Source organism: Lycorma delicatula, chromosome 6 (genome assembly GCF_047948215.1).
Source record: "Lycorma delicatula isolate Av1 chromosome 6, ASM4794821v1, whole genome shotgun sequence".
In the NCBI taxonomy this organism is placed as follows: Eukaryota; Metazoa; Arthropoda; class Insecta; order Hemiptera; family Fulgoridae; genus Lycorma; species Lycorma delicatula.
The window spans coordinates 4283126-4296063 of NC_134460.1; the positions used below are offsets into that span (position 1 = coordinate 4283126).

At 33.2% G+C, this 12938-nt stretch overlaps 1 protein-coding gene across 1 annotated transcript in view; it reads right to left on the reverse strand.

The window, feature by feature from the left end:
• LOC142325999 (uncharacterized) overlaps positions 1–4847 on the reverse strand; it is a 42820-nt gene extending 37973 nt beyond the window's left edge. Inside the window, exon 1 of the mRNA XM_075368046.1 lies at positions 4701–4847. Coding sequence (XP_075224161.1) covers positions 4701–4741 — 41 coding nt within the window. The 5' untranslated portion in view covers positions 4742–4847. The remainder of the gene's footprint in view (positions 1–4700) is intronic.
• Between the last annotated feature and the right edge of the window lie 8091 nt (positions 4848–12938).

Below are 12938 nucleotides of genomic sequence, written 5' to 3' on the forward strand. Positions count from 1 at the left end.
TAGATATTACAACTGAAATAGTTTATAAAAGGTGTTAAAAATGACCTCCTCCGACATCAGTACATTACTGCACACGTTTCGTAATTCGGTTTCAAACACTTTAACCGGCTGATGTAATGGAATATCTCGTACGTATGTCGTTATTGCGGTTTTTAGTTAATCAATCGTGCGTGGTCTGTTGCTATACACTCCTTGTTTCACTGTGACCCCCCCCCCCCCATAGAAAGGTGTCAGATCGAGCGATTTTGTAGGCCATATACCCCTCGAAATGATTCGTGCACAAAACACATCGTTCAAAAAAAAAGTCATTGATCTGTATGTAAGCCGTGTGCGCTGTAGCGCCATCTTGTAGTAACCGACCGTGATTGACTTCCACTTTTGTTAAAACGTCACAGTAATGATCACTTATCTGTATTTTCAAAAAAGATTGGACCCACAATGCGAGTTCTACTCGCACCGTTCCAAACACCATTTTCGCTTCGTGTAAATGTTGTTCATGTAATTCACGGAGGTTAGTGTCGACCACAGTCGTATATTTTTGTGAATTAAAATACGTTTCCGAACGGAAGTGTTCGGAAACGTTTCAGAAAACTTGTGCTTCACTAAATCAGTATACTTTTTACCGTCACGAAAGATGTGTTCGACGATAAAAATACGTTCCTCTACCGAAAGAACCGTTACGTTTCTCGCAATTATTAATCCCGATAAACGAATCGAAGCGCGTTCAATCGCCGAATCGACATCTGACGTCTTGGTTTATTGGCAACACCCAACGAACCCTCAGGTTCGTAACGTAACACTGATAGAGCAAAATGCTCATATAATTCTACAGCATACTGCACAGCGACTTCCGAACGCTCTGTATATATATATATATATGTCTTTTTTTAACCGGTTAGAGATTGTTGATCTAACTAACATTTATTAAGCTCTACCTTTCTATAAATCTGCTTTGCGAATAATGGTGGATTAATTTCTTAAGGAATCTGCTTTTTTACTATTCGGGAAATGGAAAGATTAGAAGTAATGGAAAGTCAGTAGATTTTTATAATCGGCCAAGAGTTTTTATAATTACAAATGTATTTAATGTGTATTGGATATGAATCCATATATTTGTAAAAATTCTATAAAATATTTATATAAAAATAGAAAACAATTTAAGAATATATGATTTCTATTATTAATTATAACATAGTATTTTTGTACGACGAAACGAATGAATGATATCGTAAGTTATAAACAGAAATTACATCTTTTCTTTCATTAATTTTTTAATAAAAATGTGGGGATTCATTTTATTTTAGTACGGTGAGTGACCTGAAAATTTCTCTTCTGGTTTCACCCAATATTATTTTCTTTTTTTTAAAAAAGAAAAAAAGAATGAAAAGATGTTCATATGACAGCGTCATTCAGCTTTTGTTGTACACATTTTTTTTTTATCGTATAGTTCAGCAACCTTTAACCTGTTAATTCTTGAATTAGAAACTTTTATTACATAAAAATAACTAAAATAAGTTTGTTTCAGTTTAATAAAACTTTCTTGAAATAGAAACACAATTCTACACGAAAAAGAGTCATTGTATTTTAAATGTAGATCGATCATTTATTCAATGTACCAGTTTTATAATCTACTAAAATTAAAAAGAACAGATGGAACAATTATTTTTCGTTTCGGTACCAGATTTTCATCGATTTATTTAATCTTTATTAATATTGTTTATATACATTCATATTTTTTGGAATTTATTAATTTATTTATTTATTTCTTGTTTTTAACTTTTTTGGGGATTAAGGGTAGAAACACAACTAAATTGTAATACTAATAATACTAATTATAATACTTTTTGATAAAAATTTAATTAAATTAGCTGGTAGAACAATGATCTCTAACTCTACTTTATTAAGTTGTTTGATCTTACTGATGCTGATGAACTCGCACGATTAAAACTAGTAACTTAATTTAATTCTGTTTAATGCTATTAATTTTATTTCTTCTTTAATTAAAATGAAAAGTATATAATATTACTATTTCATTATTTTTTTATAATATATTATATCTAAATTATGAATGGAAAGTGAGACAGAGAGACAGAGACAGAGAGAGAGTGAGACAGAGACAGAGAGAGAGAGAGACAGAGAGAGAAAGAGAGACAGAGGGAGTGAGACAGTGACGGAGAGACAGAGATAGAGAGACAGAGAGACAGAGAGAGAGAGAGAGAGAGAGAGCTAGAAAGAGAGAGAGAGAGAGAGACAGAGGGAGAGAGAGAGAGAGAGAGACAGACAGACAGAGAGAAAGAGAGAGAGACAGAGCGAGAGAGTGAGAGAGAGACAGAGAGAGATTCTTTTTTTTATTGAAAAGAGAGAATCATTGTCTTGTCTCCCGGCTGTAGCGATATACACGTATTGTTGCTATAGTAGCTGTATCTATAACGGTAAAATATTTAGATCGATCAAAAAGAAATCAAAAACAATTGATGTTTTTTAAGTTTTTGCTGTAATGATTTTTTTTTTAATTTCAACAATTATATAGATTTGTAATCGTAAAAAATTTGCAAAAAATGTTTTATTCCGATGCTCCGAAGTCCAAAAAATCATTTTTGTCAGACGGACGAGTGCGTGCATGTACGTACGTATGTCAACATGTATTTGGTCTTACAACCCTCGATCACGCCGACCGATTTTCTTCTAACGCCGGAGGTAGTACCTGTCTACGGACAGGTACTACCTCCGGCGGGAAAAAATACGTTAAATTTGTACAAAAATTTGAAAATGGGGAAGGCCGAAAAGATATTTCAAATTTTTACCGAGACACTTTGATAAAATCCTTTTCGTAATAAAAACCTTGGCTTTCAAACCGATGTAAAAATTGTATGCCCGTCACACTCCGATGGTCTGCGGTAACAAAAACTATTTTTTTAATTTTTAAAAACCTTTTTAAAATTTATCGTAAATTTAAATCCATCTTGCAAGTTATCTGTCGCATTTAAAATGTAAAATTAAAAATCTTTTATAGACCTTACTCTAGTATTTCTGGAAAAAAATTTCACATCCTTCCAAAAAAATTAAAACTTTATTTATTTAGAATTCTGGCTGAATCTTTGTATCTTTTTAAATAACGCTAAAAACTTACTTAATAAATTTATTTTCACCGATTAGGGATCATTTTCTCAAAATTAATTTTACCCGAACCCCTCTTGAGCGTGGAAGCCCCCAAAATGAAAAAAAATCGTTTCCTTAATTTCAAACTTTTAATCGTGGTAATATACTAAAATTACCACGATTAAATATTACCAATTATTAATTAATCGGTAATATTTAATAATTAGTGATTTTATTAATTAATTAATGATTAATTATTACTAATATTACCGATTATTACATTTTTAGAAATCGCGGTAATATACTAATATTAAAAATTTTGGTCTTCGCTTATTTTGTTGAGCATTGTGGTTTTAAAATTTTTTAATTAAAACGTTCAAATATGATCAAACAAGTAATTCGATGCGGAATTAAAAAAGCTTTATTTTAAATCAATAACGTTAAAATTTATTACGATATGGAAAAAATGATTCGCATAACTTGACCGGCGTACCCGGTAAAGTTAGACTTTTTTTTAAATGAAAATGTGCTGAAAAAGAGGTATTTAAGATAGATGTAGTAAATAATAAAAGTAAATAAAATAATCTTATTTCGATTTGTAAATTTTTTATTTATAACAGAAAGAAAAATATTTTTTTTATATATATTACTTTAAAGGAGAAGTCTACTCTTTTAAAATAATAATATAATACAGAAATATTCCTTTATTTCGGTAGTAAAATAATAGGATAAGTAAATAATAAGGATTTATTATGTATTTAAGGATTTATTTACTTATTTTATGATAGTTTGTTGACGTAATTTGGTAAAGCTCGACTCCAGTATTAGTTGTTTTATAATCTAGTTTTTTAATTTAACGTTTTAAAATTATTTAAATAAAATAATTATAAATTATCTTACTTTAAATAAAGACCAGTCAAAGTAAAATTAAGTTAATAAAATAATAAAGTATGCCCTTTAATCTTTTTTGGAAGGTGCGGGCATACAAAATTACTACCGATGATGTATTAATGTTTAGTTTGATGTCAAATTCGAAAAATTAAGATTTAAAAAAGAAATGACTAAGTTTTAATCGCTTAATATTATATTAACTTTTATAAGTTACTTTTTTATTTTTCGTTAAAATGTATTTTGTTTAATGTGAAGTACGATTAGGTATACAAAAACATTTCCTGTTTCAAAAAAAAAGAAGACAAATGCGAAGACGAAATTCTTTGCCTGTTGATAAAAACAAGAAAAGGAATACAGAGAAGTAATATCGAGAGACTACTTTTTCGTGTAAGCTAAGGTTCTCTGGAATGTAGGGAAATATAATTATTATTAAAAAAAAAGTCAATCCTGTTTTTTTTTGCTAATAATACTTGCATTCTGTCTCGTATGTTACGAGCAAAGTAGTACGTAGACCTCATTAGATTTTTATTTATTTTTTTAAAATTTATTTAGAGTCGTTATTAACGGATGCAGCTGAGTTTTATTTTATCTCTTATAGTAAATAAAATGTTCAAATTTAATATTTTTTTGAAACTTACTTATGTAAATTTAAAAAAAAATTAAGGTTCACAAAAATGTTAATTATATGAAAATGTAAGTAAGATACTTACGCGCAAGTGTGCAAAATCAGCATTAAGAGCAGAGGGTACATCGTGTAATGTGTAGTGTTTAGTGACTGGCGCTTTATTATATTATGTACAACTGAAAACTCGTACTATATCTCTCTTTATACTCTGACAAACAATGATGTTATACAAACAGTTCATTAATACGGATTCAATTCTTTGCATAATGAGTAATGCGTTGAATACTTAATATATTTTATACACGCGTATAATTTAAGATAATTATTGTCAATCTTTATTGCATAATACTTCGCAATTAAATTGAAATTAATTTTTGACCTTTCTGGAAATTCTTATTTAAATATTTTTTATTCAAGCCTATTCTACGATTCTATTATCGCAAACATTTCCACTTTTTACTTGCGATTAGGCCTACATTAGTTTATGACAATTTGTTATTTATGATTAATTAACACGTCTGTCACAAATAATTGTTTTTTTCATAACGAATTACTTGTAGAAAATGAATACACGTATTTTAAGCGGAATTATTAAACGATTTTAAAAACTAAAATAATTTATCTAAATAATACGAATTATAAATTTTTAAGAACTTTTTAACGTCAATTTTATTACTTCTCCCCGGTAATACAGTGTGTTAGGTAATAGAAAGAAAAAAAGCCTATTTTTTCTTGTACAGAAAGCACCCCTCCTATTCATTCATCGAAATTCGTATTTCTCCACATTTTAATATCCCAGAATTTAAGATATAAAAATAAAATCTATTATAAATTCTGTATTTTCGGATGTGTTTACTGACAAAATATCCCGCAGAATATTGACGATCAACAGTTAACGTGCTATTTGCTGATATTATCTGGTGCCGTACATTAACGAAAATACGATCTCGTACCGTGCCAATTTGTACAATCCTTGAATGCAATTTAATCCATTATTTATCGGTTGACTGAAATATACCAAATTTATGCATTTTTAGAGATGATATTACTCAATCGAGGATCATCTTTTAGAACTCTGAATCTGTTCTCGGACGACTGAATAAATCAAATTATTCTGTAACATACATTACAGATGGTCACGGCTAAGTAATTAATTAGTAAAATTTTACTGCTATAACGAGTAAAAATGCACAGACTTCCTTTGGGATTTTGGAATAACTTCATCCTTTGTGTAAAGGATGTTCTAATAGAAGAGGGGATCCCTGTAATCTATTTACAATTTCTTTTTCTATGATTGCTCAATAAGCGTTAGTAAGGTAGGAGTATCTTACCGGTAATTTGTTTTGTCCCAAACTCACTTCTCCCTCCACCACCCCATTCGGTCACCCGAAAGCATAAGACCAAATGTCCGTGTCACAAACGGCAACTGAGACTCGAACGGTTTAGCGACCGGTGTTCTAAATATATCCTAGGGCTTACCTAACAGCGTGAGCGGACTAAGCGCAGTGCCATACACCAGCGGCTTATGTCCCAACCGCTCACTTGTCATGTATTTGCTAAAATGGTTAGGCGCACCTCGTCAACTACTAAAAATATATATTACATTCATAAATTAAAATTTATATCGTTTTGACAGCACTTCGCTGCCACGCCTAGGTCGCTGAATGCCAGCAAGTACCTGTCCACTATATTAAAGGCCTTGGAGCCTTAACCGGCTGGTGGTCAGCCATATATATCTCTAGGTTAGCTTCACACAGCAGTGTAATAAGAGTCTTTACCCTTAGGTAAACTATTGATTTCGGTTGAATAAAGCAATCGCATCAAGGAACTCCCACAAAGTCCGACAATGCGGCTTTCGCCACATCGACTCGCCGCTTTAGAGTGGCCAATTTTCCCCTTGACCTCTAAGTTCCACGGAGGTCCGGTCTCTGGCTCCCCCAAGAGCAGGGCAGTCAAATATCAGGGGTTCATTTGACTAGACCTCCCTGCAGACACACATCTCATCAGCTGCCAGACGGAACTGAAACAGATATTGGTTAAATTAATAAGGTTGGTGAGCACCCGGGTACCCGTTGCCCTTAAAAACGGAGAGGCATCCAGATCGTCTCTCCAGATCCTGTATAAAGTTACACAAAGATCTTCCCATAGTAGTTGGGGCTGGGGGGATTATTCGGAAGGATTACGAGCTGTCGGACCGTCATTTGTACATGCTGTACCGAGGTTTCTTCGAAAGTATGGCCTCTTGTGCTGCGTCCGTTTGGGTGCATAGGTTGGACAGAAATCGAACACTTATTCAGAATTTAAGAAGGGCCCAACGCACAGCCTTAATTGTACGCCCTTGTGTTTTTAAAACAACCTCCTACGAGGCTACCGCCGTATTGGGAAAGGCTCTCCCAATCGATTTAGTGGTGAAAGTTCAAACGGTCATGTGAAAGTTACAAAGAGGCAGGGAGGCCGAGGTATTTGGGTTGCGGTTTCGAGCCGGGCCTGTACCGGAGGGAACGATGATGACAATGCACCGGTTCTAAATTTGCAACAGTTGCTCATCTACCGCCTGCGGAAGAGGCTTTACAGCTTCGCGGTGGATGCGTGGCAGCAAGAATGGCACTCCACGACTAAGGAAAGATCCTTGTAGAGATTTATACAGGAATCTCCAACGGGGTATGGTATGTCTCTCCTTCGCTTTTAATGGTAACAGGTGCCCAGGTTCTCTCCAACCACACGAATTTGAGCCAATATTTGTTTTGTTTCCGCCTGGCAGCTGACGAGCTATGCGTCTGCCGGGAGGTCCAGTCGAGCGAACATATGATGTTCGACTGTCCAGCTCTCGGGAGGTCAGAACTCAGACCATCCTGGAGCTTAGAGGCCAAGGAGAAAGTTAGCCACTCATAAACGGCGAGTCAATGTGGCGAGAGCCACATTGTTGGACCGTGTGGTTGTTCCTTGATGCCGTTGCTATGTTCAACCGGCATCAGTAGTTTATTTAAGGGAAAAGATCCGCACCTCGTTGCTGTAGAAATCTACTCAAGTTATGGCTAGAAACCAGCGCTTTAATACTAATGGACAGGTACTTTCTGGCATTCTGCGACCTAGGCGTGGCAGCGAATTGCTGTCTTGACGATGTAAATTAAATTTATTGAGTGTCTGTATATTTTTAAAAGTTAATGGTGTGCGCCTACCCATTTTAGAATATATGACAAATGAGCGGTGAGACACGAAGCAAGTAGTGTGTGGCAGCACGCTTAATTCGCTCACACAATTAGGTTAGTTCTAATAGCTAGTTAGGACACTAGTCGCTAAACTGATTCGGGGCTCAGTAGTCGTTTGTGACACGGACATTCGGTCTTATGCTTTAGGGCGACCGAATAGTAGAAATGCCTTGCAAATCAGTTATCTTGCCGTAAACTCCTAGATAACTGTGAAGGTATTAAATGATTTAAGCGGCTACACGTTCTGAACCGAAGTAATTCTATAATGTGATTACATCCGCTGAAAGTTGTGCATTAATCAATGCTTCATTTTCTTCCTCGTTGTTTCTGTTTCCACATTCGTTTTCGAACTTAAGCGACAATTTTTAGCGAAAATTAATGCTTTTGTGGATCACAATGACTCGTTATGAAATTGGAATTCATCGTTTTCATTCGGACTCAAGTACAAATTATTAAATAAAAATATTCAAGTTTCGCCCTTCGTGAAAAAATTGAAAACCTTTGCGTCAATAAGTAAATTGATGTTAACGGTGTTTTGGAACGATAAAGGCCCTGCTATTGCGATTATTTGGAAGAACAACCGACGTACACAACAACATTATTTGGAAGAACAACAGCGAGTATTATTGACACGCTAGAAAATAGCAGAATCCGAAACCCGCAATAAGGAGGTAGCGTCCCAGTTCTATCTCAAAAGGCGTTATCTGCTGGAAGGTAACGCCCACCCTCATACCGCTCAATAAACGCTGGAAGCTACGTCAAAGGTAAAAAATGATTAAACGACTTACATCGCTAACAAAATTGCTATTTTATAACTAAAATAAAAAAACAAATGAACTACTGTCTTATAAGCGGCATTTTGAGCCGTTAAACCGGCGTAATGTTACATTAATAATACCAATGTGTTTCTGGTTTTACAAAACTGCCCCGATTAAACGGCTTCCCCGAATAACCAGTGATCCTATTAATCGAAATTCACGGTATTTATATTTAAAGTATAAACAATTTGCCGACATAAATTGACAACAAAGTTTAAAAACTTTGATGCGAAATAATTGCGACAAAATTCTAATAATTGCGATGTTTTTTCTCTATATTGAAATTTTATGAAGAAATTTAAATAGATTGTCGATGTAAAAAAGAAAAATAAAACATTAATGTTTAAAAACAAATATTTCTTCCGATAAGATTAAATAAAATCGGTGATTCTTATGCTGCCCGATTTAAACTTTTCGATTCACTTATAAAGATTTCCACGGTTAAAAAACTTTTTACGATATTGATTTACACCCTGAAGTGAATTTAACCAAATTAACCTAACCTAACTAACTAACTTAACCAACTAACTAACTTAACCTAACTAACTTAACCAAACTAACCTAATCTAACTTTACTAAACTAACTTTACCTAACTAACTTACTAACTAACTAACTAACTTTACCTAACTAACTAACTTTACTAAACTAACTTTACCTAACTTTACTTAACTAACTTTACCTAACTAACTTAACCAAATTAACCTAACCTAACCTAACCTAACCTTTTTTTTTTTTTTTTTTTTTTTTTATCTTATTAAACACCCCAAGGCAACCAGCCTCCGCCCGTTAGGACATAGCATGGTCACCTTGCAGTGTCGTGGCAGCAGTCTCTGCCCCCCCTATCTGCCTCCTGCCGGAGGATCTCCCACCGGGGTCCCCAAAGCCTCTTCGGGGTGAGCCAACCACCTCGTGCGGGCAGCTAACTCCCCCCTCCTCAATGGGGCTAACCTCCCCGACCCTATCCTACCTGTAGCCGGCACGCCTTCCGCGTACCGCTACCCCCACGCGTACCTCTCATACCTGAGGGTCCTTAATCGGGGAGCCCCGACTCCATTACATGGGGCCAGAACACCCTAGGCAAGAAGCCTAACCTAACCTAACCTAATCTAACCTAACCTAACCTAACCTAACCTTCAGGATTCAAAAATCTTATCGCATCACGTTGTTCTTTAACGGTACACATTTCAAGCGGGGCCGATAATTAAAAGAAAACAACGTTATAATAATAAATAGTTTTTGCGTCATAATAAATAGTTGATATTTTCTGTCATCGGTGCCAATTTGAACGTCAGACTGTTATTGTTTATTCTATTAAATACTCGTAGTTTTTCCACTGTCGTTGCTTGTCTCTTTAATTATAGAAGGACATCGTATTTATACTCTTGTTCCACGCTTAATATATAAATTATTTATTTTACCAAAGCTTTAATCAATCGATAAATTTTTTTGGATCGAAATAGAATCTAATTTTACATTTGGCGGATCGGAAAGTATCGCCGCATTCGTCTTACAGTGCCGATCTTGACCCGTCAGAAATTTTTTTCGTTTGAACTTCTCTAAGAGTTTTTACGCGGCAACGATTTCGGCAACAATAAGCCGGTCAAAAATTCTAAACGAATAGCTCAAACACGGAGGTGAACAATTCTTTACTATTTAAATAAAAAAGCTCACACAATCACGGCACAAGCGCCTAAATTTAACCGAGGATTTTGTTAAAAAGCATTGTTAGTTTTATTGTCGTCGAATAAATAAGAATCTTTCTACAGTCGTTTGTATCTTTGGTTACCCAACGATTCTCGTAGCTAGATGAATTCATAAGAACGGGCAGATCGCTACAGAAATTAACTGGAGCGAGAAAGAAAAAAATATTACATTTTAGCGTCATATTTTATTTTAAATTTCCATTCAATTATAAATAAGATTTATATAACATCTTCATCATTTTAATTAGTATAATACTCTATTGTATTTTAACTACGTAATAATTTTATTGTATTGTTTTCTTATTTAAATTTAGATCCAAAGAAGTTCAAATATAGAACCAATCTTTTGTTTATAATATTGATAGAACCTACTAGATCGACGTGTACCGATTGAAAAATCCTAATCTTACTTATGCAATAATAATTTATATAATTCAAAAACAATAGATTTAATCAAGAAACATATGGTATGTACAATTTAATCATTTTTAATGATCGTGTAGAAATGAATCAAACGTTATATTTGATAACCACAGAATAATTAATGGTATTTTTATTACTTTTTGTTGTAAAGCAAATCAGGTTGTAATACCAGATATTTTCAAATGCAGACTTATAAAGTACTGGTATTTTTCTTATGATCTTATGTTTTTTATTTTTGTTTTATTGTTTTTTTTTTTCTCTTTGCGTAGAAAAAACTTTTTTTCATGGAAATTCAATATAGAAGAAACATCGGAATTATTAGTTTTTTGGCACTTATTAAAAAAATTATTTTAAAACTTTGATGGGAATTTATGTCGGAAAATTGTTACGAATTGTTTCTACTTGTTATTAAACGGTTATTTGTGGCAGCTATTTAATCGGGGCAGTTTTGTACAAAAGAAACATATTGGTATAATTCATGTAAAATTTCGCCGGTTTAACGGCCCAAAATACCGCCTAAAAGTTTTACTAGTTCGTATATTTACTTTATTCGTAAAATAACACAATTTCATTAGCGATGTAATTCGTTTAACCGTTGTTTTTGTATACTACATGGCGGGAGGTAACTTCTTAACCGAGAAAACTCGGGAAGAATTAAAAAGTAGAAATCATAAAACACTTTGCCAAGCGTAAAGTCGATGCCGAAGATGATGCTAAACGTTTTGCAGCAGAAGATTCAATACTTTGAAAAGTTTTCAGAAATCGACGAGAGATTGCTACGATGAAAATGAAACCGATGATGACGAAATAATCAAAAACAGGAAATAGAAATACGATGAAGACAAAGGCGTATCTATTATAAGATGCAAAAATATACATCGACGGACTTTGGTAGTATTTTATGCAAGAAGGTAACGAAGGAGTCCCTAAGCAAAACTGCGAGTGGGTATCGGATTTACAGAATATCAAATAACGAAAGGGAGACTGAGCAAAGTAGATAATTTTTCAAGAAGTTTAACCAAGCAAATGACATTAATTATATTTTTACTTGTAACTCTATTTTTTTTATCAAGCTTAGTTTTTTTATTACTGATGTAAGACTTCAAAAAGATTTAATAATTTTGTTTACTTAACTTTAATACCGAATTAGAAATAAAATTTTAAATAATAAGACCTTAAATTGTATTTGCGTATATCTCCTCAATTTTCCTTTATACACTTACGGTTCCGAACCGGCCCGATTTTCTGGAATGCACTGTAATTTAGCGCAATGAACTAGAATTAACTACCGTAGTGTATAAAAGGACATGTACGCTTAATAATGTTGGCGCTGTCTTTCAACTACATACAATACATTTTTTAAATGTGCTTTCTTAACGTATTTTTTTCCTATCAAAATTAGTAAGAGAAATCTTACGTCTTGAATCATACCTGAAAAAAATTACTAAATCGTTTATTAAACGATCAAAATAATATAGCGAGTAGCTAAATGTTTTATATATATAATCTTATCCAAAAGATTTAAGAAATTTAAGATTACAAAAATCGTATAAATTAGACTCTTTTTTTTATTTAAATAACTGTAAGAAGTTATTCTAGATAGTTGCTTTTAAGAGAATAGTGAAATATAAAATTACCATTATTTGTATTAAAAGATATTTATATTATTTAATTTCTTTATTAAATAATAATTTCTTATTAAATAATTTTTTAACTTTCAAACATAGAAAAGTTAAATTTAGTAAATGCTCCTACCTCAAAACAACTATTTTTCAGTACGAGACAACCGTATCAAAGAACGGGACGATCCTGTTGGGGGCAGCTCAAGAATTTATAATGAAAAGGTTAGGGTTGTGACACATCATAAACGGCACAATAAAACTAAACTTTTAAGATAAAGACCTTTCGACTATGTCACTCCTAACCAAAATGATAGCTATTTAGTTTTTTTTTCATAGGTAGTTTAAAAGCGGTTTACAACACCTCTTAAGTAACTTCTCAACACAAAAAAAAAGTAGTGAAAAAAATAGTAAATTCTCCATCTTTAAAACAATCTATTTTTAGTAGTATTGACCAATCACTTTTTTGTATAAAGCGATTAAGTAGGGTTTACTGTAGACCACTTATGAACCTAGGTATAAAAAATATAAAGCGGCCGCCATTTTGGTT